The sequence below is a fragment of the Vidua chalybeata genome, chromosome 1, assembly GCF_026979565.1.
Source record: "Vidua chalybeata isolate OUT-0048 chromosome 1, bVidCha1 merged haplotype, whole genome shotgun sequence".
Taxonomy (NCBI): Eukaryota; Metazoa; Chordata; class Aves; order Passeriformes; family Viduidae; genus Vidua; species Vidua chalybeata.
Window position 1 is genome coordinate 71179883 of NC_071530.1, and position 24870 is coordinate 71204752.

Here is a 24870-nt window from a genome sequence, read left to right on the forward strand (position 1 = left end):
TACTGAAAATCTGTTTTGTAGAACAAAATTACTAAAATAGGGAATTGCTAAGGTTTGATTTTATTATGAATTAAAAACCAAAACAGGATAATTCAACCAACAAATATGTTACACTTAACGCACAGCAGCAAATTAGACTACATAAATTAAGTACTATCATACAAAGAAAGTTGTTGGGGGTTATAAATCCCCAAAAACATACAATTAGAGCTGTATGTGGAAAAACCCCTAACTTACTCTGAGATACTCTTTCAGATCTCTGAAAAGTGAGAGGCTATAAAAGCCCCCTACTGCAATTTTTTTCGACCAACAAGCCATGTATTATTACTAAGACAAGCTTTAAAATAACCATATAGTTCCATGTAACTTTAGAAAACACACAACTTTTTCCTGATGAGCTGTGCTATGTCTATGAGTTAAGCTGTCCCTCCTCCCAATATATACATAAACCCCTTCTAGCATGGAGGAACCTCTCCATCTAAAAGTGAATTATGTAATGAAGAGATCAAAGTCAAAACTTAAAGGTGTCTGCAAATCAAAGGTCAGAAAAAGATTTCATAGACATCTGCAAAGGGCAACAGTATCCATATTTTATAGGGCATAGCTTATCTTTACTTTTAGGGCACCCAACCTAATTTTTAAATGCAAAGACACAGGTAAACTAGCAAGTATTCTGATAACAGATCCCAACTGAGAAGCTTCTATGAAAATTACTCAGGTCTGACACTTTTCCCCTTTCTTCTCTGTGCTACAGGTACAATAAAAGAACTATAGAAATTCAGACCTAAGGGAATGCAGATGTATAAATATACATTTTAGGTCTATTTCTGCTGGCAGTAAAGAAGTCTGCAAGTGAGGTGTTTTACCTACCTTAAACATTCCAGACCCAGAGTAAACGAGCCAGTAGGGTCATGCGGCAAATGGCCTGCTCTTTTCTAGAGCTACTGATCGGAAAAAGTATATCCTCAAATAAACTTGTGTTTTCAGCTATCCTGCACAATATCACAGGCACAAAATAGCAGAAGCCAAGGAAACAGGGAATGGAGATTAACTGGGAAAAAGAATAAATTTCCTCTTGTACTTCTTTGTACATGCTTAAGCCCCATATTAGTACTGAACCACACACATGTATATGTGAATAAACCAAATTGTGAGAGAGAGCAAGCATGTGTGATAGAAGATGTGGGATAATGTGAAAACCCAAACAGTTGTAATGAAGTCCTTTCTACATTAAATCAAACAATCAGTCATCATTAACTCTTTAATAAGTGATCATCAATTCACAGTTTGTATTTGTGACTACCTTATATAGCAACTGAAGTAGATATGTTGTGCAATACATATGAACAAATGAATTAAACTACTTAATTCCCCATAAATAAAACTGCAAATTTATTTTAAGTGTACCACATTTTATAAGACATCTCTGGAGCAATATTACTGCAAAAAGTTTTAAAAGTCTGCTGCATTTAAAATTTCAGTTTACGTTTCAACTTGTTCCAAGCTTACCGATGCTGGATCTTTCAGCAAAGCAAACTTGATCCATTGCAGCAGACATGCAATCTAGCATACAACCTTTACAGCAGAAACAGACTTACGTAACCATTTTTTAAACTTGAACTTCTAGAGTAAATTTTACCAGATCAACACATTCCACATTGCTGTGCTAACTCAGAGATGGAACAAAAAGCCTTAAATTAATTAATTGCATCAGCCCTAAACTGTAAGCACCTGACTTACCAAGGTTTGCAATTCAAGTGCCTCTTTTGCTCTCTCCCAGATGTTCTTAATCAATGAGACCTGCAGAATTTTCCAAATTCGTATGTTCTGAAAAGAAGACTTCAGACCCTCATCAAATGAAAACTTAGTTAAGTAAAGCTACTAGAATAAAATTAACTTCCAAGCAGTCAGAGCAATCTACTTACCAATTACCAAGAACAGACATTCAGTACTAGTCCTTGATGGGCAATCCAAGCCAAATTGAAAACAGATGCTTAATACACTTTCCTACTTCATATTTATAGCAAGTTAGAAAAATTCATAGGAAGCATGTGAGGGTAAACCCCTAAAGCTGGTTAGAGAAAACTAACCTATGCTTACTGGCCAAGAAAAGAAAAAATCCCCACACAAACCAACAGAATCCCACCCACCAACCAACCACAACAAAAAACCCAACCACCAGATATGTAAAACAAATATTTTGCAAACACATTGCAATAAAAATACTATTACTCTCTCTCCCATGACAGGCACACTGCAGAAGCTCATCAGAAAGATGAAATTACAAGTAGAAAATAGGTAAGATTGTGCACCCTAGCACAGAAATAACATGCCCACAGAACTGGGTTATGATACAGATGCACCTGGGCTGATCTCCTGGAGAGCCATACCAAAACCAGGCTGCTTTTGGAGCAAGGTTTACTGCTCTCAGGCAGCATCCAAATTACTTGAGTCTGAAAGAATTAAGCCAGCCCTGCACAAAGCATTTGGATGCTTGCTGCAGTGAACCCTGAGGTCCAGAGTGCTGTGACCTTTGGAAAAGCATCAAACCCAGCCTGACCCCCTACACATGTGCAAGGAGTAGCTCAAGCTGCAGTGCTCTTGAGCAAGCAGACCTTCCCAAAACAGAACAGCTAAGGGTGAAGCATAGCATGGAGGTACTCCTTCCAGCTCATGACCCCAGCTGGCTTTAGGAGAAATCAGAAAGCTTCACCAGCATCAAATTAACTCCATATGCTTGATGCTGCAGGAATGCATTGACCAAAATGCATCAATTAACTTGCACCACAAGGATTTTTCCATTTGTCGCAGGTACCCAGCTTTCTGTTAAAGGCTAACATCAAGCAAAATTGTCTCAATTTAGTCCTTAAATGGTTGCCCTTCCTGAAGGACTACCTAAAGTGTATGGATAATACCTATCTTTATTCTCAAGCACTCTATTGCCTCAATTTTTTTTAATATTTCAATTTCACTAAGTTCTCATTTGCCCACTTGCTACATTTATCTTAGGACAGTAGTAAAATTTTCCAGTTAAAACTTAACTTGTGTCCATATGGTTCATAGAGAATTAAAAAAAAATAACTAGCAACTGGAGACCAAAGCATTTCTCCTATAAAGAAAAAGGCTGAGAGAGATGAAGCTGTTCAGCGTGGAGAGAAGGCTCAGGAGGAGTCTCATGATGTGTATAAATAATTGAAGGGAGGGCACAAAAAGGACAGAGCCAGGCTCTTCTCAGTGGTGACCTGTGACAGACCACAGACAGTGGGCACAAACTGAAACTCAGGAGGCTCCTTTGAAACATCAGGAAACACTTCTACTGTAAGGGTGACCAAGCACTGGCACAGATTACCCAGAGGGGTGATGCAGTCTCTGTCCCAGGAGATATTTAAAAGGCCATCTGGTTATGATCCTGGGAAACCAGCTGTAGGCCACAGTAGTTCTGCTAAAGAAAGAAGAAGGTTGGACCAGATGATCACCAGAGGTCCCTTCCCACCTCAGCCATGCTGTGATTCTGAGATTATTCTTGCCATGATTTCTCTTACTACAAAAGTTTTTTTTTTTTTTCAAATGACAAAACAGCTCATAGCTTTCTCTCTCCTCTAACATCAAACAAGATGAACAAGTACTTGTTGTATAAATACGAAATTCTTGTTGTGACTTTTTACATAACAGTATTTCCTTCAATTCAACAACAAAGTAATCAGCTGCATCACTATCATGCAGAGTTATATTGCAGGAAGGGAGAAAGAAAATTGCCTCTACCCTACAGTGCACTGGAAGAAAGGGTTCACTATTTCTTAAAAGTTTTTTCAACTTGGTCTTAAAAGAAAGTAGTTTTTTTAAACTATTTGTCCAACACACTCAATATACTTAGTAGCATGTCTCAGGCATTCACATCATAAATAAATATATAAGGCCTACAAACTTTATTTAATTACTCAGTGTTTTAGCCTGTGCTAGAGGAAATTTCAGTTTCTCAAACCTGCAACTTTGCAATACACTACAAAACCAAATACAAGTAACACCTTGAAGACAAGGAGTTGTCAGTTTGAACCCAGCAGTATAAGGTTTCAGGACTTATCTTCTGATTTAAAAAAAAGACTCCTCATGCTATATTTTAGAGAGCTCCATAGATATAAGTTGCCTAACTCAGATTTTGTAGAAAATCTTAATTTAGTTGAGAAGTGTAAGAACATCCTGAAAAAAAGATTTTTTTCCCCACATTTTCATTAATTCTGTGTTTATAGAACACAGAAGTCCAGTATTTACAAATTTTCAATTAACAGAGACGGACTGCACATAAATCAGCTTCCAATATAGCTGATATCAATAGCTACTTGATAATAACTTGCTTGCAAATACTAGACAAACCTTTTTTATCAGGTAATGAAACTCGTGTAAAATTATCAGCAAGCATTCTCTCAGCTGGACAGAATTTATGAGTCACATCTTCAGTTTAGAAAAAGGTAATTCTCAGAGGGAAAAAAAGTGACAGAAATTTGATATAACTTACACAGAATTGAAATTACATATGGGAAAACTTAGAAAAGTTGCCAGTGGCTGGTTCTGAAATGCAAAGCTCTAGCTCAACATTCTAATTTCCTTCTTTCCACCTACCTAAAATCCCAAAACCAATCTCTTCTTTCCCTAACAGCAAAGCCATCAGAAGAATGGTGTGCTGCTTCAGCACAAATCCAGCTTGTTTTGCTGAAGCTTTCAGCCACAGGATGGTTAAACACATACATAACTGAACAAGCTACAGTGCATATATAGAGAAGTTCACTTCTGCTTTCCCCAGCATCAAAAAGTAACAGGAACTCTAGCACAGGAACAGAACAGAAGCCAGGACAAAAGCAATTAAATTCCCCATCTCATAGTTCTGAGGATCCTAAAAGAACCACAACATACACTAAGTTACGACAGGGAAAATACAATATAGTCATCACAGTCACTCGCTACTGAGTGGATAAGATGATATTTACCTGCCTTCTACTCTGTCCTCCTTTGTCCATAATTGTCATACTTATCATGCTACCTTATCTTGTTACTTCTTTGTGTAGTTACATATTCTTACAGGGACTAACCTGTCTCCTGAACAATCTACCATTACATCCCAAATAAGCCCAACATAGACATCAGCCAAAGCTTAGACTCATCCATCAGGGACAGTTTCCAGCACACCCACTTTTAGTCATTTGACAAGTCCAACACTTGCAAAAGCCTTAACATAAGCAGCTTGTAAGCTATGAAGTGCATGTTACTGAAAACCTGTCAGAAACACCAGTGTCAGTAAAATGGAGTGGGTTTAAAGCAGTCACAACAGGAAAAGTTCACCTGGCTTCTCCATCAGTAAAGCCAATATCAGCATACTATCGAACCTCTCAGATTTCCTCCAGGCATCGCTCTTTTCTGCCAGGTTTGAAGCAAACTCTGCTTCCTTTTCTTTCAGCATTATGCACAAACCTCAACTCTTTCAAATGTTTTCTGTACTTCATTAAAAGTGACAACAATCAGCCTTTCCCATCTATTGATTACCAGCAGCTTTGATTACCTATTTATCTTCACCTTTCCATCCTATCCTTTCTCAGGGGAGCACATATTCCAAATTAGGTAGTAAAACCACTCTTACTCACAAGTTGCCAGTCTACCTCCCATTATCTGCAGATCCTGCCAACAGGACTAGGTGTTTTTGCTTGCTTTCATATAGTAACAAGCCAAAGACTTGAGCTGAAAACACCGTAACACCTAAGAAGTAGTCATTAGAACAAAAAATATTCGCCATCTTCTCAATTTCCTATTTTATTTAGACTGCTATTTAAACTGAGGTATAATGAACTGTTTGGAAGTAGCCCTGTTCTGCTGTATTTTCATTCAGAAAAAAAATCAGTTGAAACATGGCAAAGGTCCACACAAAATTACAATGTTTGTAATTCAGGATTGAGAAGAGCCAAGATACCCCCCTCTCACAAAGGCAGAATCTGTATACTCTTCCCACTTCACTTTTTCCAGTAGGATCCATCTGAATTTCAAAGGCTACAAGCAAAATGAGCAATGCATTACAATATTCCACATCAACCCCAAAGGAAAATCAAACACCCCAAATCATAAACAAAGCCTGGAGCTTACTATGAAGAAGTAGCAATACTTTATATCTTTGTACTCATGGATTAGTTTAATATAACTGGAATCAAATCCCCAGAAAGCTATAAACAGTTTTATTATGGCAGTAATTAGAAAAAAAAAAATTATCTCCTGAAAACCACAAATGTAACATAAGTGCTCAAAGCCCTTATGATTTTCATTAAAGCTATTTCAAATTTCGGGAATGCTGCACTTTTGTAGTAATAAAGAAAAAAATAAATAGCAAATTTTAAGACTAACATTAGTCCTACCAGTATAAGCTGCATTCCATCAGGAAAGGGCATTCATCAAACATAGCAACCAAAGGGCATCATATCAATCACATTAAAAGAAGTTTTCTTCACCCACTATGGACAAGCTTGAATTATGGTCATGCGTATAATGAGCACATTTGTGGTCCAGGAACACAGATGAGACATCTGAGCCAATTTTATTCCTAAATTTTGAGTGTCTCAACTTGTACTGTACCTTCTTATGCAAAAATGATAGGGACAAAAATTTATATTTAATGCGTAGGTACTGACTAAAGCCCTGTAAAAGATCTGGAATACAATAAGAAGGAGGGAGTTCCAAACCATACTGCCCACATGAGTAGCATTAGAAAAGTGGTATCCAATGCTCTAGGCAGACATGAAACTACTGCTATTGAAACCAATGGAAGAAGCTCTCAGAAGTTTGGGAACATCTAGCTGAGATACAAGACATGAAGGATGACTGTACACAGTGCTGGGCATCTAAAGGAACAGTGTTACCTCCTTCACATGCTTCAAACTAGAAAAGCAAAGTTGCTAGACACAGGAAACATTTCCACATTTTTCATTACAATATATCTTAATCTCAGTTTGTAGATGTGATGTTGCTGCTGCTGGAAAAAGGAAGGGTGTTTTTGCAAAGAACTAAGAAATCCCAGTCATCTGACTGTCATTTGCTGTTGCAACCAAGTGCTCTGAAGCATGGTTCAAAGACAAAACAGCTTCTAAGTCACTCGCTGACCACATGATGCTGGTTGTTTAAATCCAATGACACTTCAACAAAATCTTTTTGTAATAGTCTTTGAAGATGAAGAGAAGAAATAAAACCACACCAAAATAAATTCCAGCACGTACTCAAGAGTTTAGACTGGCACTTCTCAGTGTCCTTTTAGGCAATGAACACTTGTACTGAAATTCTCCCATTCTGTACAGCACATAAAGTATGAAAGCTTTCTATTGCTCAGTGGAAATCCTCAGGCAGCATTCCAAACATACTTCACATTCAATAAGAATTGCCAGTCATACTTTTTCTGCATCCACTTCAATTATGAAAAACCTCAGAATAAAGCCAGAGAAATGAATCCACTTTGGGGGCTGGGAGAAGCAGGTACAAAGCACTGAGAACAAATTTTGACTTCAGAAATCAACAGAAATAATCTTTTTAATTATGTTATGAATGCTTTTCACTGAAGCGTAAAATTCACATGACCTTGAAATGGCAATCACACCAACCTGCACTACTTTCTACATCAATACTTTCTATTAAGAAAACTAGTAGTTCATTCTCAAATACCTTTGGGCATGTTAAAGCAAGAGAAGGTACATGCACAACTCTCTTATAAAGGCAGGTGCAACAGACTGGATCTCTCAACAAAACTGGACATTTTGACTAACTTAGGAAACTGTTCAAACTTATTCTTGGATCTGAACAATAGCTCAGTCACCTACCTAAATGAAGTAATACCAGATGCTTAAGAAAAAAGTGAGGGAACTCTTCCAAAGATCACGATTTTCACCCCATCAGAGTCTTCTGCAATCTACATTTTAGTATTTGGAAAATGACATAACTACAGAGGCATGAGACTATCAGCTCTTGTTCAATCAGAATCAGTCTGAACATCACTGTCACAATTGCAAGCTCAATGCTAGACTCCAGACTGCAAGAAAGTCTGATGGCACTAAGTTAAAAAAGCTACTTGAGCTATATAAAAATATTTTTTTCATTGTTCTGCATCTGTCACCTTTCAATGTCACTTAATGTGAAGTGCTTTTTGAATCACTTTTGAGACAAAAAAAAAAAAATCCTTTGAAATGCACTCTCTACCCTATTGTAGAGATCAGATTTCAAGACACACCTTTAACATAAGGTCTAGCATGATATTTAATTTCAGCACTTCAGTATTACTAAACTTGTCCAAACTAAGTGTTAGTCCCTCCTTCTCTCTCTCCTCACTGCTACAGCCTCCTCCCTCCTTTTTTTAATAGAGATATCCCACAGGTATCTATAAATTAGCAAGTCAGCAAAATAATAATTAAGATGTTCTTACATAAGTGCACATTGCTCTAAGACTGCAAGAGGTCTTTTTTCTTTCCCATGCATCGCAACACAGCTGCCCAGGCTGCTGTTTTTCTAATTCTGGAGTATGTGCAGTATCAATAACTGTAAACAATGTACTATGTTAACAAGAATAGAGAATATTTAATCAATCAGATTAATTGACTGGAATCCCCAAGGAAACAGCTTGAGGACGAAACAGAAAATTTTATCACTTCAAAGCCCTGAAGCACAAGTTTTTCCAGCATTCACTAATCCTATCATGAAGAACACCACACTGAAGCTCTCAGCTGGACAAAGAGAAGTACGAAATTCTCATTATTCACAAACAAGACAACCAGAACATAAACAACACAGCACGAATTTTAAAAGAAGCCAAACATTTTTTAAAAGATCTTGAAATGCACTAACAAGTTGAAGTTTAGATGTCTCTATTATCCCAGCCATCCAGATGCTACTAGATATTTCCAAATTTAAAGTGTAACTTCATGTCTCTACGACATCAGAAACTCGTAAAAGAAACGAAAATACAGAACTATTCCTAAAATGCCTTTAGGTATCTTGGTAAACACATAATTATGTCTTTCACCTGTCTGCTACCCACAATTCCTTTCAATACCTTCCCACGAGTTCATTCAGTCCTCAAAAGTCAGGTGGCTGGTCAGCTTCTCTTTCCCAAAGCCACTTCCACAGGCTTTGTAGAACCCTATGTGTCTTGACAGCAGCACTGACGAGACACAGAAGTGATTTTATTCTAAGCCATGTGCGCTACTTTTAAAACTCAAAAGCTGTTAAGGTCAGCTGTGTGACAACACTGTCCGAATATCTGCACTCCTTTTGCTCCCTAAACTTTTACCAACTCAGTATATCTACTGTTCCCCATCTCTTTGGCTAGCCAAAGATTACAGACACTTGGTAAACATGGCAGCGTTAATTATAGGAAGCATTGTATTAGTTGCGCAAGAGCTGTGAAACTCAGACTCAGACCTATCTTTAGGTGCACCAGCAGAAAGAACACCCTGGCTCCTTATAACCCATTTCTGACAGTTTTTAGACTGTACATGCGGCACTCAGGGCTTAACACCCCATTCTTTCTCCCAGCACCGTACGACTTATCTCTTGGCAGTGAGCACTAAAGACGCTGCTGGAAATAATTTCCTCCACATTCGCAAATACCCGTGACGTTCACAGGGATACCGCAGCTCGATGAAGCTACGTCTGTGGGACCAGGGTAACGCCGGATCTGGCAGCCCACCTCCTCAGCCCCCTCTGCCCCGCTCCTACAGCCTCCGCCAGTGCAGCGCAGGTTAGAGAGAGCAAGGGATATCTGGAACAAGGAGCGATGCCGAACGCCTTTCCCGGCCGCCCAAGCGACACCGGGAGCTATCCCCGCCCAGCCCCGTGCTCCCACCGGCGGCTGTCCCCGCCTCCCGGAACCCCCCCGGCCCCGAGCCAGGGTCACTTACTGAGCTGCCCGGCCCCGGGCTCCCTGCCGCCGGCTCCCCCGAGCCCGCTGCTGCCGCCCAGGCTGCCCAGGGCCCCGCCGGCGGGCGGCGTCCCGCTCTGCCTCTCGAAGTTGCCCGGGTTGGAGAAGAAATCGCGGAGCCGGGGCAGCTCCCGGCCGCTCTCCAGCAGCTCCGTGTGCAGCTCCAGCGCCGTCAGCAGGAACTGGTCCCGCAGCAGCTGCGCCGCTATCGCGTCCATCGGCACCCGCGGCAGCTCCCCTGGCCCCGCGGCGGCATCGCCCGGCGCCGCCGCTCGCAGACCCGGCAGCTCCTCGGGGCTCCCCGCCGCCGGCTCCGGCTGCTGTGGCGGGTACGCCGGCCCGCCCGGCTCGGTGCTGCTGCTGCTGCCGCCGCCGGGCCGGGGCTCCTCGGGCTCGTCCTCCTCCGAGTCGCTGAGGAAGGGGTTCACACTGCCGCCCCCGCCGGCCGCCGCCGCCGCCATCTTACAGCCCGGCGCGGCGCGACCGCTGCCCGGGCGCTACCGCGGCAAAGCCTGCGCGGAGACGCCGCCACAGACACCCGTCCCGGCGGGGCCGGGGCCCGAGCCGCTGCCGGTCCCCGGCGATAGTGCTGATGATGTTGACGATGCTGCTGTTGCCGCGGGCGCTGCCGCCACCTGCGGCCACAGCGACTGCCCGCCGCCGCCTCCTCGGCGGCCTCCCACCCGCCCCGCTGCCGCTTCCGGATCCCCGCTCGCGCGAGAGTTCCCGCGGCCAACCGCGAGCGGCGCCCCGGCACGCGGCCCCGCCCCCTCCGAGCCTCGCGCCCGCCGCCGCCGCGCAGGGCGGGGCCCGAGGGGTGGGAGATACGCGGGGGGCACGGCCACGAACAGGGGGCGTGGCCTTGGGGCTCGGTCACGGAACGGGGCGGGGCTTGGTGGCGCAGACTCATTGGCGGGGCCGGGCCGGGGCGGGAGCGGCAGTGGGCGGAAGCGGAAGTGGATGGCGGCGGGGCGGAGGAGTGAGTCCTGGCGCGGGGGCGCCGAGTGCTTCCCGCGGGGCGGGGGCGGCCGGTCCTGGGGCTGCGGCACCGGGAATGGGGTGGGCACGGGCTGCGCCTTCCCGCTTACGCAAAGCTTGCTTCGCTCCGCAGCCTCCACGGCGGCCGCCCAGCCCGTATAGCCTCACGGCGCTGCTGGGGACGGGAGGGGTACGGGACTCGGCTTGGCCTCCGAGCCCCGGCTGGGGGCTCCGACCCTCGCCGGGTTGCGTTGGCTGGGCCAGGGTAGGGCTTCCCGGGGAAAGCAGCGCCCTGCGAGGGCCCCAGGACAGATGGACATTGGGCTGCCAAAGGAGCTGGTGGAGGCAGTGTCCCCGGAGGTGTTTGAGGAAAGACTGGGCACAGCCCTCGGTGCCGTGGTCTAGGTGACATGCGTTTGGTCGTGGGTTGGACTCGGTGTCATCATCTCAGAGGCCTTTTCCAGCCAAGGTGGTTCTGTAACTCTGCCTTCCCAGTGGGTGTGTGTGTGAGCCATGTCCCAGCATCAGGTGTTGCTGCAATTAGGGAGGGCACAAGCACAGGTGGATAGTAAGTTGATGGCCTCTGGAAGAAGGCCCAGGCAACTCAGGGGAACTGCAGGGATGTTGTAAGGTTATACTGAGAGAAAATTAGAAGGGCTGAAACAACATCTAGTATTTAATCTGACTACTGCTGCAAAAGACAACAAAATGTATTTGCAGATAGATCAGCAGCAAAAGGAGAGCTAAAGAGAGTGTTTATCCTGTTGTGGAATGCAAGAGGAAACGGTGGTAAAGGATGGGGAAAAGGCTGTGGTACAAAATGTCTTCTTTTTCTCACTCTTTAATGACAAAGCCAGTTACGCTCGTGATGTACACCCCTGAGCCAGATAAAGGGAACAGAATGATACTCCCGTTGGGTCAGGGGGTGAGAAGGCTCTTGCCGAGGGATCTGGACAAGTTGCATCAGGCAGTGCTACAGGCTGCGGGAAAAGTGTCTGGAAGGTGGCCCACCAGAAAAGGACCTGGGTGTGCTGATTGACAGTTGCCAGCAATGTGCTCAGGCGGCCAAGAAGGCCAATGACATCCTGGGCTGTATCTGGCCATCTGTGGCCATCCTGGCCACTAGTGTGGCCAGCAGGACCAGGACAGTGATCATCCCCCTGTACCCAGCACTGGTGAGGCTGCACCTTGAATCCTGTGTCCAGTTTTGAGCTCCTCGCTATAAGAAGGACATTGAGGTGCTGGAGTGTGTCCAGAAAAGAGCATTGGAGCTGGTGAAGGGTCTGGAGCACAAGTTTTATGAGGAATGACTTCAGGAGCTGGGTCATTTAGCCTGGAGAAAAGGAAGTTTAGGGGACACCTTCCTGTTCTCTACAACCCCCTGAAGGAAGGCTGTAGCAAGGTGGAAGTTGATCTCTTCTCCCAGCTGACAAGTGAAAGGAGGAAAAGAAATTACTTCAAGTTGTGCCATTGAATTTTTTCCTAATATGCATGAGATATTACTAAAAATTTATTCAGTAGTCAGACATTGGAACAGGCTGCCCAGGAAAGTGATGGGATCACCATCCCTAGAAATATTCAAAAGACTGTGGCACTTAGGAATGGGTTTTAGCAGTGGACTTGGCAGTGCTTTGTTAACAGCTGGAGTCAATGACCTTCAAGGTATTTTTCCACCTTAACGATTATGAGTCCATGAATTTGTGCATCTGGAAGTGTGAAGTTATCTCTTTTAAAAAGGTGATGCAAAGTGTGTTACCTGGCAGAAAACCTGAAGCCAGAATGTAGCAGCAGGTAGTGTGTGCTACTGAAGGAAGATCACTGGAAACTATGCAAACCAGGGCCAACATTGGTTTCTGTTTAATTTCTTTAAAAATATTGTTCCATTCCCACCAATTGAAGCTCTGTGTAAAGCTGATCCGCTAGGACCTGCATATTGGGGCTGAACTCTTGGTAATAATAAAATAATGTGAATGTTTGGCATGGAGATCTAGAAGCACTCTGGAGTACTCACTCCAAACTCTTCCATTCACATGGTGGTGTGCTGTAAAAGACTGTGCTTTCCAGTTTTAGATTTGCATAACTTTTCTGTAAATGTTATATTCAATTTAGCTTTCTGTCCTATAATAAACTTTGGATTTTATTACTGCTGTATTGTTTTATGTTGTTGGTACACTAAAAAGAGCCTAAGTGGCAGAGCATGAACTGGTTGTAGCATAAAATAAAATAGCCGTGTGTTGAAAATGCTTAAAAATTCCAGTGGGATCACAATAAAAATAGGGACAAAAGCATTTTAGTGTTGCTGTTCCGGTGGAATTGAGAACCTTTAAAGAAACCTTCTGCTTTTTCCTTTCCTTTCTGGAGAGTTGGAGTGTGTTCATGGTGAGTTTGTTGTAAGCGGCCTCTGGTGCTTTGCCTCCTTTGGGGGAGGCGGGCGAGCCCTGCCGGGGTCCTGCAGCGGCCTCTGGTGGCGATGCGCGGGGTTTGCAGCGCTCGCATCTGCCCTTCTCTTCATTTCTGCCCGCTTCTCTGCGCTCTGCCAGTAAGGACTAACTCTTTTCACTCTACCACGTCAATGTAAAAGCGTTCCACTGTTTCAGTGCTTTGGAAGAGGTTTGCTTGGGTTTGTGAAACTAAATTAAACATTTACAGATGTCACTCAGTTGCTCCGAAATAATTTATGGATGGCTGGGAAAAAGCTATCTTCGCTGAATTGTGTATTCCAGGACTGAAGAGTGGAGATAGAAAAATGTGCTTGTAACAATAAGCTTAAAAGAGTTTCTTATGTTCCAAAGGGGTATTGTTCTGAGAAACCAGAGAAAAAAACCTAATAGTGCCTCAGAGGGTATGTGATGTGTTGCAGAAAAAGCTGCATGAGTTCTGGAAATGGAGCATTATATAGGTCTACTTGAGGCAGACAGCTGCAAGTTAATTATTCAGTAGTCATTCTGAGAGAGGCAGATTGTTCATCAAGCTACTTTATCTCTTACTGGAGTTGCTGTCTCCTTCTAACTTTTAAAGGCTATGAGTTCTATGTCTGAAGAACAACATATCTAAATACATCTCAAAGCTGTGAGTCCAAAATACATGGGCTTGTACAAAAAAAATCTGAAGGGGTTTTCTTTGGAGGAGGTGGTGTAAACATTTTTTCCTATCTATGCATGTTTTGTTTCATGAACTTTTAAATTTATAGTCCTTGAGATGAAAAATGAGTAGAAAAAGGTTTGTTTTTACTGTGTTGATTTTGGTAGGAGTGTTAAATCTTGAGCTAATGCCTGAGAGTTTAATGAACTGAAACATATGACCAGTTTCAGGTCCCTCTGTTGTTTGGTGGGGTCAAGTGTTAAGTGTTCTTTCTTTCTGCACTGCTCAGGTGCAGCCTCAGCCATTCTCACAGCCACTGAACACACAGTTTCAGTCAAGCTTTAAGGGGGTTTCTGTTTCAGCTCCCACAGAGAAGGTTAATTTCATTCAAATAAGTTAATTCTATTAGGTGCATACTGGGGCTTTTTTCTGTGCTGAATACTTGAAGTATATGGCTTAATGTTTTCTAGTGGGCCCTATAAGGAAATAGGGTAGCTTTTTTTAACCTGATTTGGATCCCAGTTAGGGCACAGGGAACAAAATAATGGAGAATTATCTGAAGCAAATCTGATTTCTATTTTAAAATAATGCTGATCTGGGAGTTCTACCAACTCTTGCTTAAGTTTTCTTCTAAAAGAGAGCTGCCTGAAAGAATCTTTGTCTATATATGTTTATCGAAGGCTGACTTTTACCTCCTTTTAAAAGTAACTTTAAGGCAATTATGATTTTTATGTTTGCTTTTAGACCTTAAAAATGAATTTTAGTGCTTTGTTTACTCTAACCTCTAAAATATTTTTATATTTTGTGGTAGCCAAATAATGCAAATATTGAGATGCATAGTGTTGGTAGCTTGTGCTTAAAGATCTCTGCCATGTCTCTGAAATTGTATCTGTCTATTCCAGTTTCAAGGGAATGTTTTTTAATGAGAGCAGCCTGTAAATATCAGTAGTTAATGGTTATTTGCATGTTATATTCAGATGTAGCTTTACCCAGAGAACCCTCCTTTATAAGGGTTTGTTAAATTGGAATTTTAAGTAAAGGTAGTACAGCAGTGTGAAATATTTCAGTGTGAACTGAAATATTTTCAGTGTCACCAAAAATGTGATAATGACCCATGAAATCAGATGAAGACATGAATTAAATAAAACAACCCCCCAAAATCCTTTTGAATTCAAGTTTGGCTGTGTTTTTCTACCTCCAAAACTACTTTTTTTTTCAAATACAGTGGGTATTTGGAAGCCTACCATCAAAAAAAGACATCAAACACATTAAGAACCTAAGGAGTATTTTAGAAAACTTGTTCGTGCTTTATTATGTGTATATTTATGGCTTTGTGAGAATGAATATGTAAGGAAAAATTGCTATTACAGTTGAGTGAGGAAATACAAACTGTGAATCAATGTCATGACTTTTTTTGACACTGCAAACACTTGAGTATTGAATTACTTGGGCCTTTTCCACCGTAGCCTGGAAGAAGGAGCACATTGTCTGGACTGTATGCTGCCCAGAAAGGTATTGCAGAGGTTCTGAGATGGGTGCCTTGCCCTGCCTCACCATGGTGAGTGATGGTGGAGGCAGGGAAAGGAAGATGCTCTGTGCTTTTGTTGTCTGCTTCGCATTATTCCTCTTCAATTTAGTATTTGCATAGTTTTGAACAAAAAATCATAATTTTTTTCTTTATATGACCTGCTGATTATGACTAATGTGGGATGCAGGCTTCAAAGAACAAAAGAGTCTGAGGACATGCTTTGAACATGCAGAGTTAGGTCTTTTGTTAGGAGGAGATGGCATCCTGTCAGCTGCCAGCATAGGGGTTGTGTTGGGAATTCAGGGAACTAAACTACAACAAAGTCATCTTTATTCTTCCTGCTGCTTTTTTTTTTTTTTTTTTTCCCTTGAGGTTATTTTCAATTGAATTCATTCTCTAGAATGCTTTACTATCCAATTGTACACCTGGCTGTGCCAGCCCAAGGAAGAGATTTGGCTTGGGAATAAGTGGGCAGGAGCAGAGGACAGGACACCTCTCTCAAGCTGTACTGGCTTGGTTTTTCTTGGAGTATTTGTAACTGTGAAAGCCTCTTGTTCTGCTGACTGCTACCCCCAGGACAGCTGTATAAAAGACTTGATAAAATATATTTGCCTTGCTGGTCCCAAGTATTTTGGAAAATATGCTTTTAGTTACAAGCAAGTTTCTATAGGTGGCAGGGTACAAGTGAATAATTGATACCCAGATCACCTCAAGTATGAGAACTGGAGAGTTGTTGCCCATCTGTATTCTCCAGGTTTGTGGGTTTTGCCCTAGCAGTTTTTGGTTTGTCTTCTGAGCTCTTTTTTTTCTCTACAGTGACTCTATGGCTGTTCATTTGCCAAAAGGGTTTGAGTGCTGGGGAGTTTTCATTTTAAATCAGCAGTTCCCCATATTGCAAAAAGGCAGAACATTGATTGTTTTCAGGAATAATTTTCTGTCTCCATTAATTATTAGACTGAGTCAGCAGCTGAAAAATAAAGGTGTCTTATATAAATGAAAAGTGGCTTGGCTTTGTAATAAAAACAAATACAAGCTCACAGGGCTTCAGCAGAGGGTGTTTGCAAGTTGATATATCATAAATGCTAATGAATGTTAACTACTTGGTTAGTCGAGGCCGATGTAGGAGCACAGAGAACTTTGTTCTAAATTGAAGGCAAATATTTCAGGCTGCAGTAATTGATAAGTTCATTGACTTTTTGAGTCCTATGGGAGCTTAGGGAAATGCTTCCTTTGTGAACAGCTTGCAAGTATGGCTGCAGGTGAAGAGTTAAAGAGAAGGTGATTCCTGTGCGTAGGGATTTCTGACTGGACCTCAAAGTATCCTTGCACAAATACTGTGCATGCTTATACTGTGACTTGATGCTCTTTTAAAGGAGTCATAATCCATCCTTTTAATCATTTTTTACACTTTACAACTTGACTATTGCAATTCTTTTACAGTCGGAGGGGTGTGATTTGCCGGGTTTCTGGGTGTGGTGCGGTGCAGGACCCTGGAGAGCGCCCAGCCCCTTCCGCAGCTCCGAGCTGGGCTTGCTCTCCTGCTCCCTGCCCACCTCAGGCCTTAAATGAGATTTGGTTCGCAGTGGGGAGCTTAACTTGCCTCTGCCCGCGTCAGCCTTGTTTGGAATGGAAGTTGGGCAGGTAAAGGTGTATAAAATGTAGATTATGCTAGCCGGTTGAATAGTATTCAACTACACATTCTAGTCAACTTGATAGCATAAGTAGTACTTTTGAACCCAAAAAGTTCTGAAGCCTTTTTCTAAAAAAACAAAACAAAAACAAAGAAAACCACAACTTTTGAAAAGGTGGGAAACTACAAATTGATTATTTGACTGCCTTTTATTAAAGTATTACTCTATGCTTGGAAGGTTGTGGGTTTTTTTCCTTCAAACTAAAGCTTTTGGTAAATTTGCATTCAGAGGCTTATGTATAAGATCCAACAGATGTGCTCGTTGCTATATGACATAATTCTTGTTTCTTTGTAATGGTTGCTCTCAATAAGCAAATGTGACTTAATAAAAGCAAAACAACTTCTGCCAACTTTTTTAAACCTTCCTTATTCATACTAGCTTCTGTAGAACATACGTCAAGCACTTTTTTTTTTTTGTTAAAGGGTATTTTTCTTCCTCTGTGTGTATATATATAATACATTTGCAAACTAATTTTGCAAGAGTGCAGCTGAAAGTTGGTTTTTTTTCATCCTCATCTCTGTGTGTTCTACATTAATATTTGTTGTATGACTTTAAAATATGATCCTTGCCCCTTTTGTTTTTAAACAGCAGAACTGTCATGCTTGTATTGGTACTTCTGCTTTATTGTGTAGTTTTATTGCAAATGGCTTTAAAAATATCCCAGGGGGCCTTCAGCCTTGGTTTGTGAGGGAGGGCTCCAGATGGACAGAAGACTGCTGTGGCAAGCTGCCTTCCATGTACTTGTTTTCTCTTAAGTACCACTTGTTCTTTGACCCTGATTTGTGAAAACTGGTAGGATGTGTTTTATTAGACACTGTCAGGCTGAAGTTCTTTCTCCAAAAGTGTCCCATAAAACTTTTAATATGAAAAATTTGTCTACAAAATCTCCAAGCAGGTTAAGAAAAAAACAGTGACAGGAAAACATTCTTGTTTTATTCAAGAATGCAGAGAATTAAACAGCTAATATTGAGATGAAAAAAAATATACAGTATCACAGTGATGTTTGAAGAAGACTTGATGGTAGAGTATTGCTGAATGACTTAGAAATCAAGAAATATGCAAGAGGGTTTGCAGATACCTCCTGAGACTAGGCATAGGTCCTCCAAATGCTGTTACCCAGTGAAATAATCCACAGCAAGATCACTCAGGGTTTCTTGTGGTTGTTGGGTTTTGGTTTTTGTGAATTCTGAATTTTTAGGTGCATGCATCCTGAGTGAATGTAATGCTAAATTTCTATTCCATATTTTGTCTCCACTTGGCTAACAAGTGGTACCAAATGGTAGTGGTCTTTTTTTCTTTTTCATGCCTCAAAACAGTAATTGTTTCTTAATGAAGTGCTCTTGTTCTCTTTATTGCTGCTATTCCGTTGTCAGTGTTGTTCTCAAGTAGGGTTTTTTACCCTGGGAAACTTGTGGCTACAGTTTCCCGTGTTTAAGGATAATTGAGAAAAAATTGCATAGGCTGACACTGGGGTGACTGATTTGCAGTGTGTTCAAGTATTGGAACACTTGATGTTTCATTGATGCTTTGCAGGCCATAGTGAAATTTCTCCCTGAAAAATTCTAGCAAAAGAGACTTTTCTAGGCAGGCAGAGTAATTATCAAGTGATGTTAAAAAGAAAATTAAGTATTCTTTTAGCTCTTTGCCTCAGGTTTGGATGTGCTTTACTGAACCACATTTAAAATTTAAAACAGTTGTCATTTGTTATTATAATCCTTAAAATGCTCAATGAAGATGTTGAACATAAAATAATTTTAAACAGATGGTTTGAATTACAAAAGTCACTTCAGTGCCAGAGCAAGTGGAAATACTGTAGTTGCAGTTTAATTGTCTGGCAGAGTATGCTATACTTCAGTAGAGAAAGAAAATGAAAAATTATCATTTTCGCCCTTCATACGTGATGAAGTCAAGATGAGGATTTGGGGTCTCCTACGTTTAAGTAGTGGGTGAAGTAGAGAGTTACTCAGAATTGGCTGGTACATCTCTTGTATAAACTACAGCCTTGTGCCATCAATAGGTGTGGGCTGTGACAGCAGAAATGACTTGAGTGCATTTCCTGACTAGTGTAGCTCTTCAAAAATCTAAATTAGTAAAAGAATTGGGTAGGGACTGCTAACACCACCTTAGATGTGGTAGAGCTGCCATATCATGAAAAGTACTGTCAGACCACCCAACTTCCATTTGCTCTTCTGCCCTAAGAAAAGGATCATTTTTTTAATGTGTAGACAAATTTTACAGTCACAACTTTGACAGTTAAATTACAAAATACACAACACTGTTTAATTTAAAAATATTAGCCAGAAGCACAGCAGACATTCTTGTCTATTTTTTCTATAAAGATAAGGCAATTGATGCTTACTGAAAATGCATTTCCAATGGATTTTCTTCATTTTAATCAACAGATTTGATGGTATTAGTGAAGCATGGTCCCTCTAAAAGAAATTACTAATGTACCTTGGGCTCCTTGTTTTGACACTTCATTGTCCTTAAGAAAATATTCCTGCCAATGGGGCATATTCCATGCAGTATTTTGTGTATGTTTTATTGCATATTTAGAGAAAGAAAAATATAAAAAGGAAATGTTACATTTAGTATGAGGAACTATTTTGTGTTGCAGTACAAATATGGTTTTCTTTGCTTTATAAATAATGCTGTGAGATTATAACTTCAGAGGCAATGCAACTTAGATGTAGATTACTTGGGGAAAATGAGTGCTGCATTTAATTATGTCAGCCTTCCTGTTAATTGTTGAGGGACCTGATCCAGCCTGGTGCTGTGGATGTAGCTTCTATGGCATAAAAAAAAAAGGTTTGGAAAAAAACAATCTTGTGAACAAATTACAGATGAACTTAAAACAGGGAAAAGCTCATGTGAAGAAGGGTTGGGCTTGGATGGCTCATTGCAACTGTCTTGCTCCCCTGCCACCATCACAGTCTGGGTGTTTTAGTCTTTGCACTGATGTGGCTGCTGGAGAGGAACTTGTGGCTAATAGCAGGATTTTTTGGTATTGTTTTGATAGGTATGAATACAAAGAAAGAAAGGGTCTCTTCATCCCTTTTGCCACCAGCTGGGAGCTTAACTTTCTCCCTGAGAATTCAGAGTGAGGGGAGAGAACCACCAAAAAACCTTTCTCTAATCTGCATGTATCACTTTATTCTGGAAAAGTAATTAATTGCACTCAGAAGGTCCTTGCTGCTTTTCTTTCTTTAATCTCCTAGACTTTAGGGAAGGTGTCTGCTGGTTCTGCCTTGCTGTCTCTCAGATCGATCTCACCCGTGCATCTTCTCACTCTCTTCTCTACTTGAGTACAACATCCAAAGAAGTGAGAAGGTCTGAAGTCCCGTGGAGCCCCCTGCATCACCTTGGCACTGCTTGTTTTCTACTTGCTCCGTGTGAACAACTTGCATTTGACAGGCAGTGAGTAGCTTAGTGGGTCTTTAGTACTTTCCTGTTAAAGATCTGAAAAGGGTCGTTGTTTAAGAGTCTACACCAGCTTTGTGATTTTGACTCCAAATTGTTTGAATAAAAATACTTTATTGGAATAGTTTAAGGTCTGGCATATGGGGGATTGAACAGTATCATTATTGGCTCTGTATCGTTTAGGAGATGGTGACAGAAGGGGGAAAATGTAGAAAGAAAGGAATAAATTGGAGTCTGATATATAGCTTACTAGTTGGACTGAGTCTACAGAGGAGGTGATTTGGCTGTCTGAACTGTATTAGGATTCTGTTGTAACAAGTGATGTGTTTGGGTGGGCAGTAAGAAATGACATGTAGCAAATAGGTTGCAACATGCTTTTCTTATCTACAAGACTCAGAGTGTCTTTCTTTCCTTCCTCTCGGTGTGGCAGGCAATGACTTAACAGAAGAAAGTAGAGTAATGGAGTCAGATTTTGAGCAAAGCGGATGTTTTGTCCTGTGAAAACAAGGACTGTGGAAGGTATTGCACTAAGGGATTGCCTGAGAAAATATCACAGGACACAGAAATATTGAGATATCTTTGGCTCAAGTTTTCTTGACAGAAAGATATAAGATGTATTTTCAAGTGACAGTTTGTTTATCCACATTTTGGATGGCCTGGCACCTGAGGGCAGAGATGTTTTGGCACTAGTCATAAATACTTAGATATGGCTTCTCGTCCTCAAAAGTGTGTATGCTTAATACATTTCTATTTTTCTTCTCTCAACAGGTTGTGCCTTTTGCTTTTTCTTATAAGCTAGTGCTTAATCCAATTTTTCCTTTTATCCTGGTTATTTTTCCCTTGTGAGGAAGAAATTGTTATTGAAATTGTTATCCTTATTGTTTCCATGCCTTTCGAGCTGTCTTGAACAGTCGAGCACCAGGCTCTGTAGAGAAATTTGCATTCAACTGAGTGCAATCAGGAGCTTTCCAAAGCCTCTACACCTGTGGGGAAGTATTTGTAAGCTTGAGGACAGAATATTTTTCACAACGTTGTGTCTCAGTCATGACACACAAAGTCCTGCATTCAAGGAGCAGTGTAAGCTAAGGTAGAGGCAGAAGGAATGGCTGTGAGGGATATGGCAGGAGCAGGTGCTTTAGGAGCTGCCTGTCTGGAAATCATGTGATAGTGTTGACCAGTAGGATATGTTGGGCCCAGATAAATAGTTTCATGTAATGTAGTCAAACTGTGGTTGCAAAAGAAAGTATCCCCTTCTTTTTTTCTTTTCTCACTAATTCTATAGATACTATAGTCTAAGCATTACGTTTGAATTGTGTTGATTGAACTCTTATTTTCTGTTTGCAAAGACTGAGGCCTGGGGAGTGTTTAAAGCAAAGAGAATTAGCTAGTGCAGAAGACAGATTAGGTTACTAATACTTAAATTAGAAGAACATAGAATATGTTAAGCTATAGAATTGTAGCACTGGGAACATGCAACAAGTAGAAGTAACAGCTTTCTTTAGTAGGGTGTTTTGTCTCATCAGTTTAAGGCGTGAGTAGTTCATATTCTCTTATCAAGTACAACTGCCTCAAAAGAAAAAGCCCTGTGGAAAATAAAACTGATTGAATAAAATGAGCTCTGGCAATGAACTTAGTGATATTTCTGTGATTGTGATTTCATATATTTAAATTTATGCAGGAACTCTGAATACTTAAAAATAAAAAAATAAACTGATATTTACAGATATTCCAAACCTCTTGGAATCTCACTTGTAGACATAAAAGCATGTAAGTTCCTGATTAACAAAAAGGTTTTGTTCATTTTAATGTGACTACTACATGTCTCTTTGAAGTGTTTGAGTATTTTCTTATCCCAATTTTTTATTTAATTTTCTCTCCAAATATCTCAAATGAGACATTGCTATAGTAATGTTTCAGATTAGAGTTGGAGTTGTTGCATCTGTGTTTCAGTAAAGAAAATGGGTGGAATTGGAAGTTATGTTTAAGTTGCATGCAGATCTGAATTTTCTTTGGGTTAGTAAGTAATATTGTGTATTGTCTTTTAAATCCTTTTTTTTTTTTTTGTTTGTGTTTCTTTTTTTTCTCTGGTTTTCCTGGTCTTTTAAGTTTTTGTTTTAAAAAAACATCTTTCAGAGTTTTGATCAGAGCTAAGGTTGTGTGGTAGTGAAGCCTTTTATCCTTATTTGCTAAGAGTGGTAGATTTACCATATGGTGGCTGCCTGTGTCTGTTCAGCTACTGGAATTCTGAAAGTAACAAGATAAACTTAGAAGATATATTGTCATTTAGAAGCTCTAACTAGATTCTTAAACAAACTGTTTCTTTTAGAGAGAGATGTGTATTTACATAGGTAGTCTGAACCTTCTAGGCTGGTAAGAGCATCTGTTTCTTAATTGGTGAATGGAGGTGATGTTTGGCTAGTGGATAATTAGTTAATATTTAAATAACTAAGCAGCTTGGACAGCACTAATAGTCCTTTGTCAGAACTGAGCCTCATTCAGGCTATGGTCCTACACTTCCCTCAGCCAATATTCATATTTACTTCCTACTTTACTTAAATAATTACATATTTACTTAGGAGGCATTGCACGAACCCCACAGCATGCTTGGCAAACATGGACATTTTCCAGTGTACCTGTTATTAAGCATATTTGTATCTCTAACATGACATCAGAGGATGACAGGGAGGGAAAAAAAAACACTCAAAACGGGAATATAATAATTCCTGAAACATAATTCTTCAGCTATTGTGCTTTTGCCACTTGTTTTAGAAGAGGAATAGCATTCTGTGCTCAGCACAGGATCTTTCTTCTTTTAAAAGAAGGTTTTGGTTTCTAGGCAGAATATAATGAGCCCAGATTGGTGGCAAACTTGGAGGAAAAAAAGAAGTGTTGGATGGATGTTTATTATAGGATGGTTTTCTCTTAGCTGTCTGGCTTGCATTTGCCTGAGCAGACTTCAACTCTGTCGTGCAACCAGCCAGTAGAGGGTAGTATGTTCCTGGAGAGATTGCATTGTCTGAGTCTTCTGTCACAGATGTAGCTCACAAAGCAAACTGGCTTGATTCAGTGGTCTTTTGAAGCCATCTAACAAACTCCTGAACACCAGAGATGAGTTGCTGAGACATAATGGTTATTGAAAGTCTGAATTAGTCATGCAGTGACTCTGACCAGGACTTCTGGGGAAAAAAAACTTGTTGGAAGCCAGAATTGATTATGGATTCTGGGGATGTCGGTGGTTGTTGCTCCCATTCCATAACAAATGAAATAAATATTGATTCTGATAAGTCTCATCTGCCTAACTTTATTTTTCTCACTCTCTCTTAGTGTTGTACTTTGCCTTTGCCAGCCGGCTGCTGCCATGGGAATACCAGTCTTCATTCTTGCGGGGCTCCTTGTGCATTGTGTGTTCTTGGTCTCCATTTTTGACATCTACTTCAGCTCTCCCCTCGTCCATGGAATGACTCCTCAGCAGACTCCACTGCCACCTCCGGCAAAGCGTCTTGTGCTTTTTGTTGCTGATGGTCTGCGAGCAGATTCTCTGTATGAATTGGACAGCAATGGCACACCTCGGGCACCTTACCTGCGGTAAGCCCAAAACTATACTGACCTACAAGGTTTTGCTTCTGGATTCAGCTCTATGCAATGTTGAGAAGAAAAGAACAGCAATTGTGGTGGCTTGAGTACTGCCTTCCTTCTGCCCTCAAAGTAACCAACTTTGCAGAGTTACACTGTGCAGAAATGTGTGAGCTTGGGTTGGTGTCCCTTGTCAGGAAAGCTACTAAAACTAGGACAGTGTAAATTGAGTCCATATTGTCCCCTGAACTCTACAGATAGCCAGTAACTGAGAGGGGAGTGAACTTCCTCCGTTCACATCAGCATGGTATCAATTCTGAAGCCTGGCAGTCACTAATTTAAACTGCTTCCTGGATGCTCAGTTTAAGAGTAGTAGTATATTAATGTGCTTGTCTTCTAATTCTAAGCTACTGACAAAACTTTTTAAGGAGTGATTAAAAGAGATGCCCTGAATAGATCTAACAGCAGGCTACCACTTCCTCTTCATTCCACCCTTCCTGTGTGCATGACCCTGCTGCCTCCCTTGTACTCTTTACAGTGTGTGTCTAATTGCTTAAAGGAATGATTTAGTTTAAGGCTGTGAAAAAGTAATCCTGCTAAAAAGGTGTTTAAAGTCATATCCTTTTGTGCTTAGAACTAATTTTCATTAACAGACAGGGAGAGTT

General features: G+C 41.1%; 2 protein-coding genes across 9 annotated transcripts in view; one reads left to right on the forward strand and one right to left on the reverse strand.

Annotated features, from left to right (window-relative positions):
• RELCH (RAB11 binding and LisH domain, coiled-coil and HEAT repeat containing) overlaps positions 1–10523 on the reverse strand; it is a 77318-nt gene extending 66795 nt beyond the window's left edge. For 2 of the 6 annotated variants that reach the window (XM_053941552.1, XM_053941560.1), the window contains exon 1: positions 9915–10523. In XM_053941552.1, coding sequence (XP_053797527.1) covers positions 9915–10395 — 481 coding nt within the window. In that variant the 5' untranslated portion in view covers positions 10396–10523. The remainder of the gene's footprint in view (positions 1–9914) is intronic. The other 4 variants (XM_053941525.1, XM_053941516.1, XM_053941535.1 and 1 more) reach the window with 4 other exon arrangements.
• Positions 10524–10883: 360 nt separating this feature from the next.
• Positions 10884–24870, forward strand: part of PIGN (phosphatidylinositol glycan anchor biosynthesis class N) — a 99267-nt gene continuing 85280 nt past the window's right edge. Inside the window, exons 1-2 of one of the 3 annotated variants that reach the window (XM_053947438.1) lie at positions 10884–10913; positions 23957–24217. In XM_053947438.1, the coding sequence (XP_053803413.1) occupies positions 23991–24217 (227 nt within the window). In that variant the 5' untranslated portion in view covers positions 10884–10913; positions 23957–23990. Of the gene's footprint in view, positions 10914–20436; positions 20630–23956; positions 24218–24870 lie in introns of those variants that run through there. The other 2 variants (XM_053947455.1, XM_053947447.1) reach the window with 2 other exon arrangements.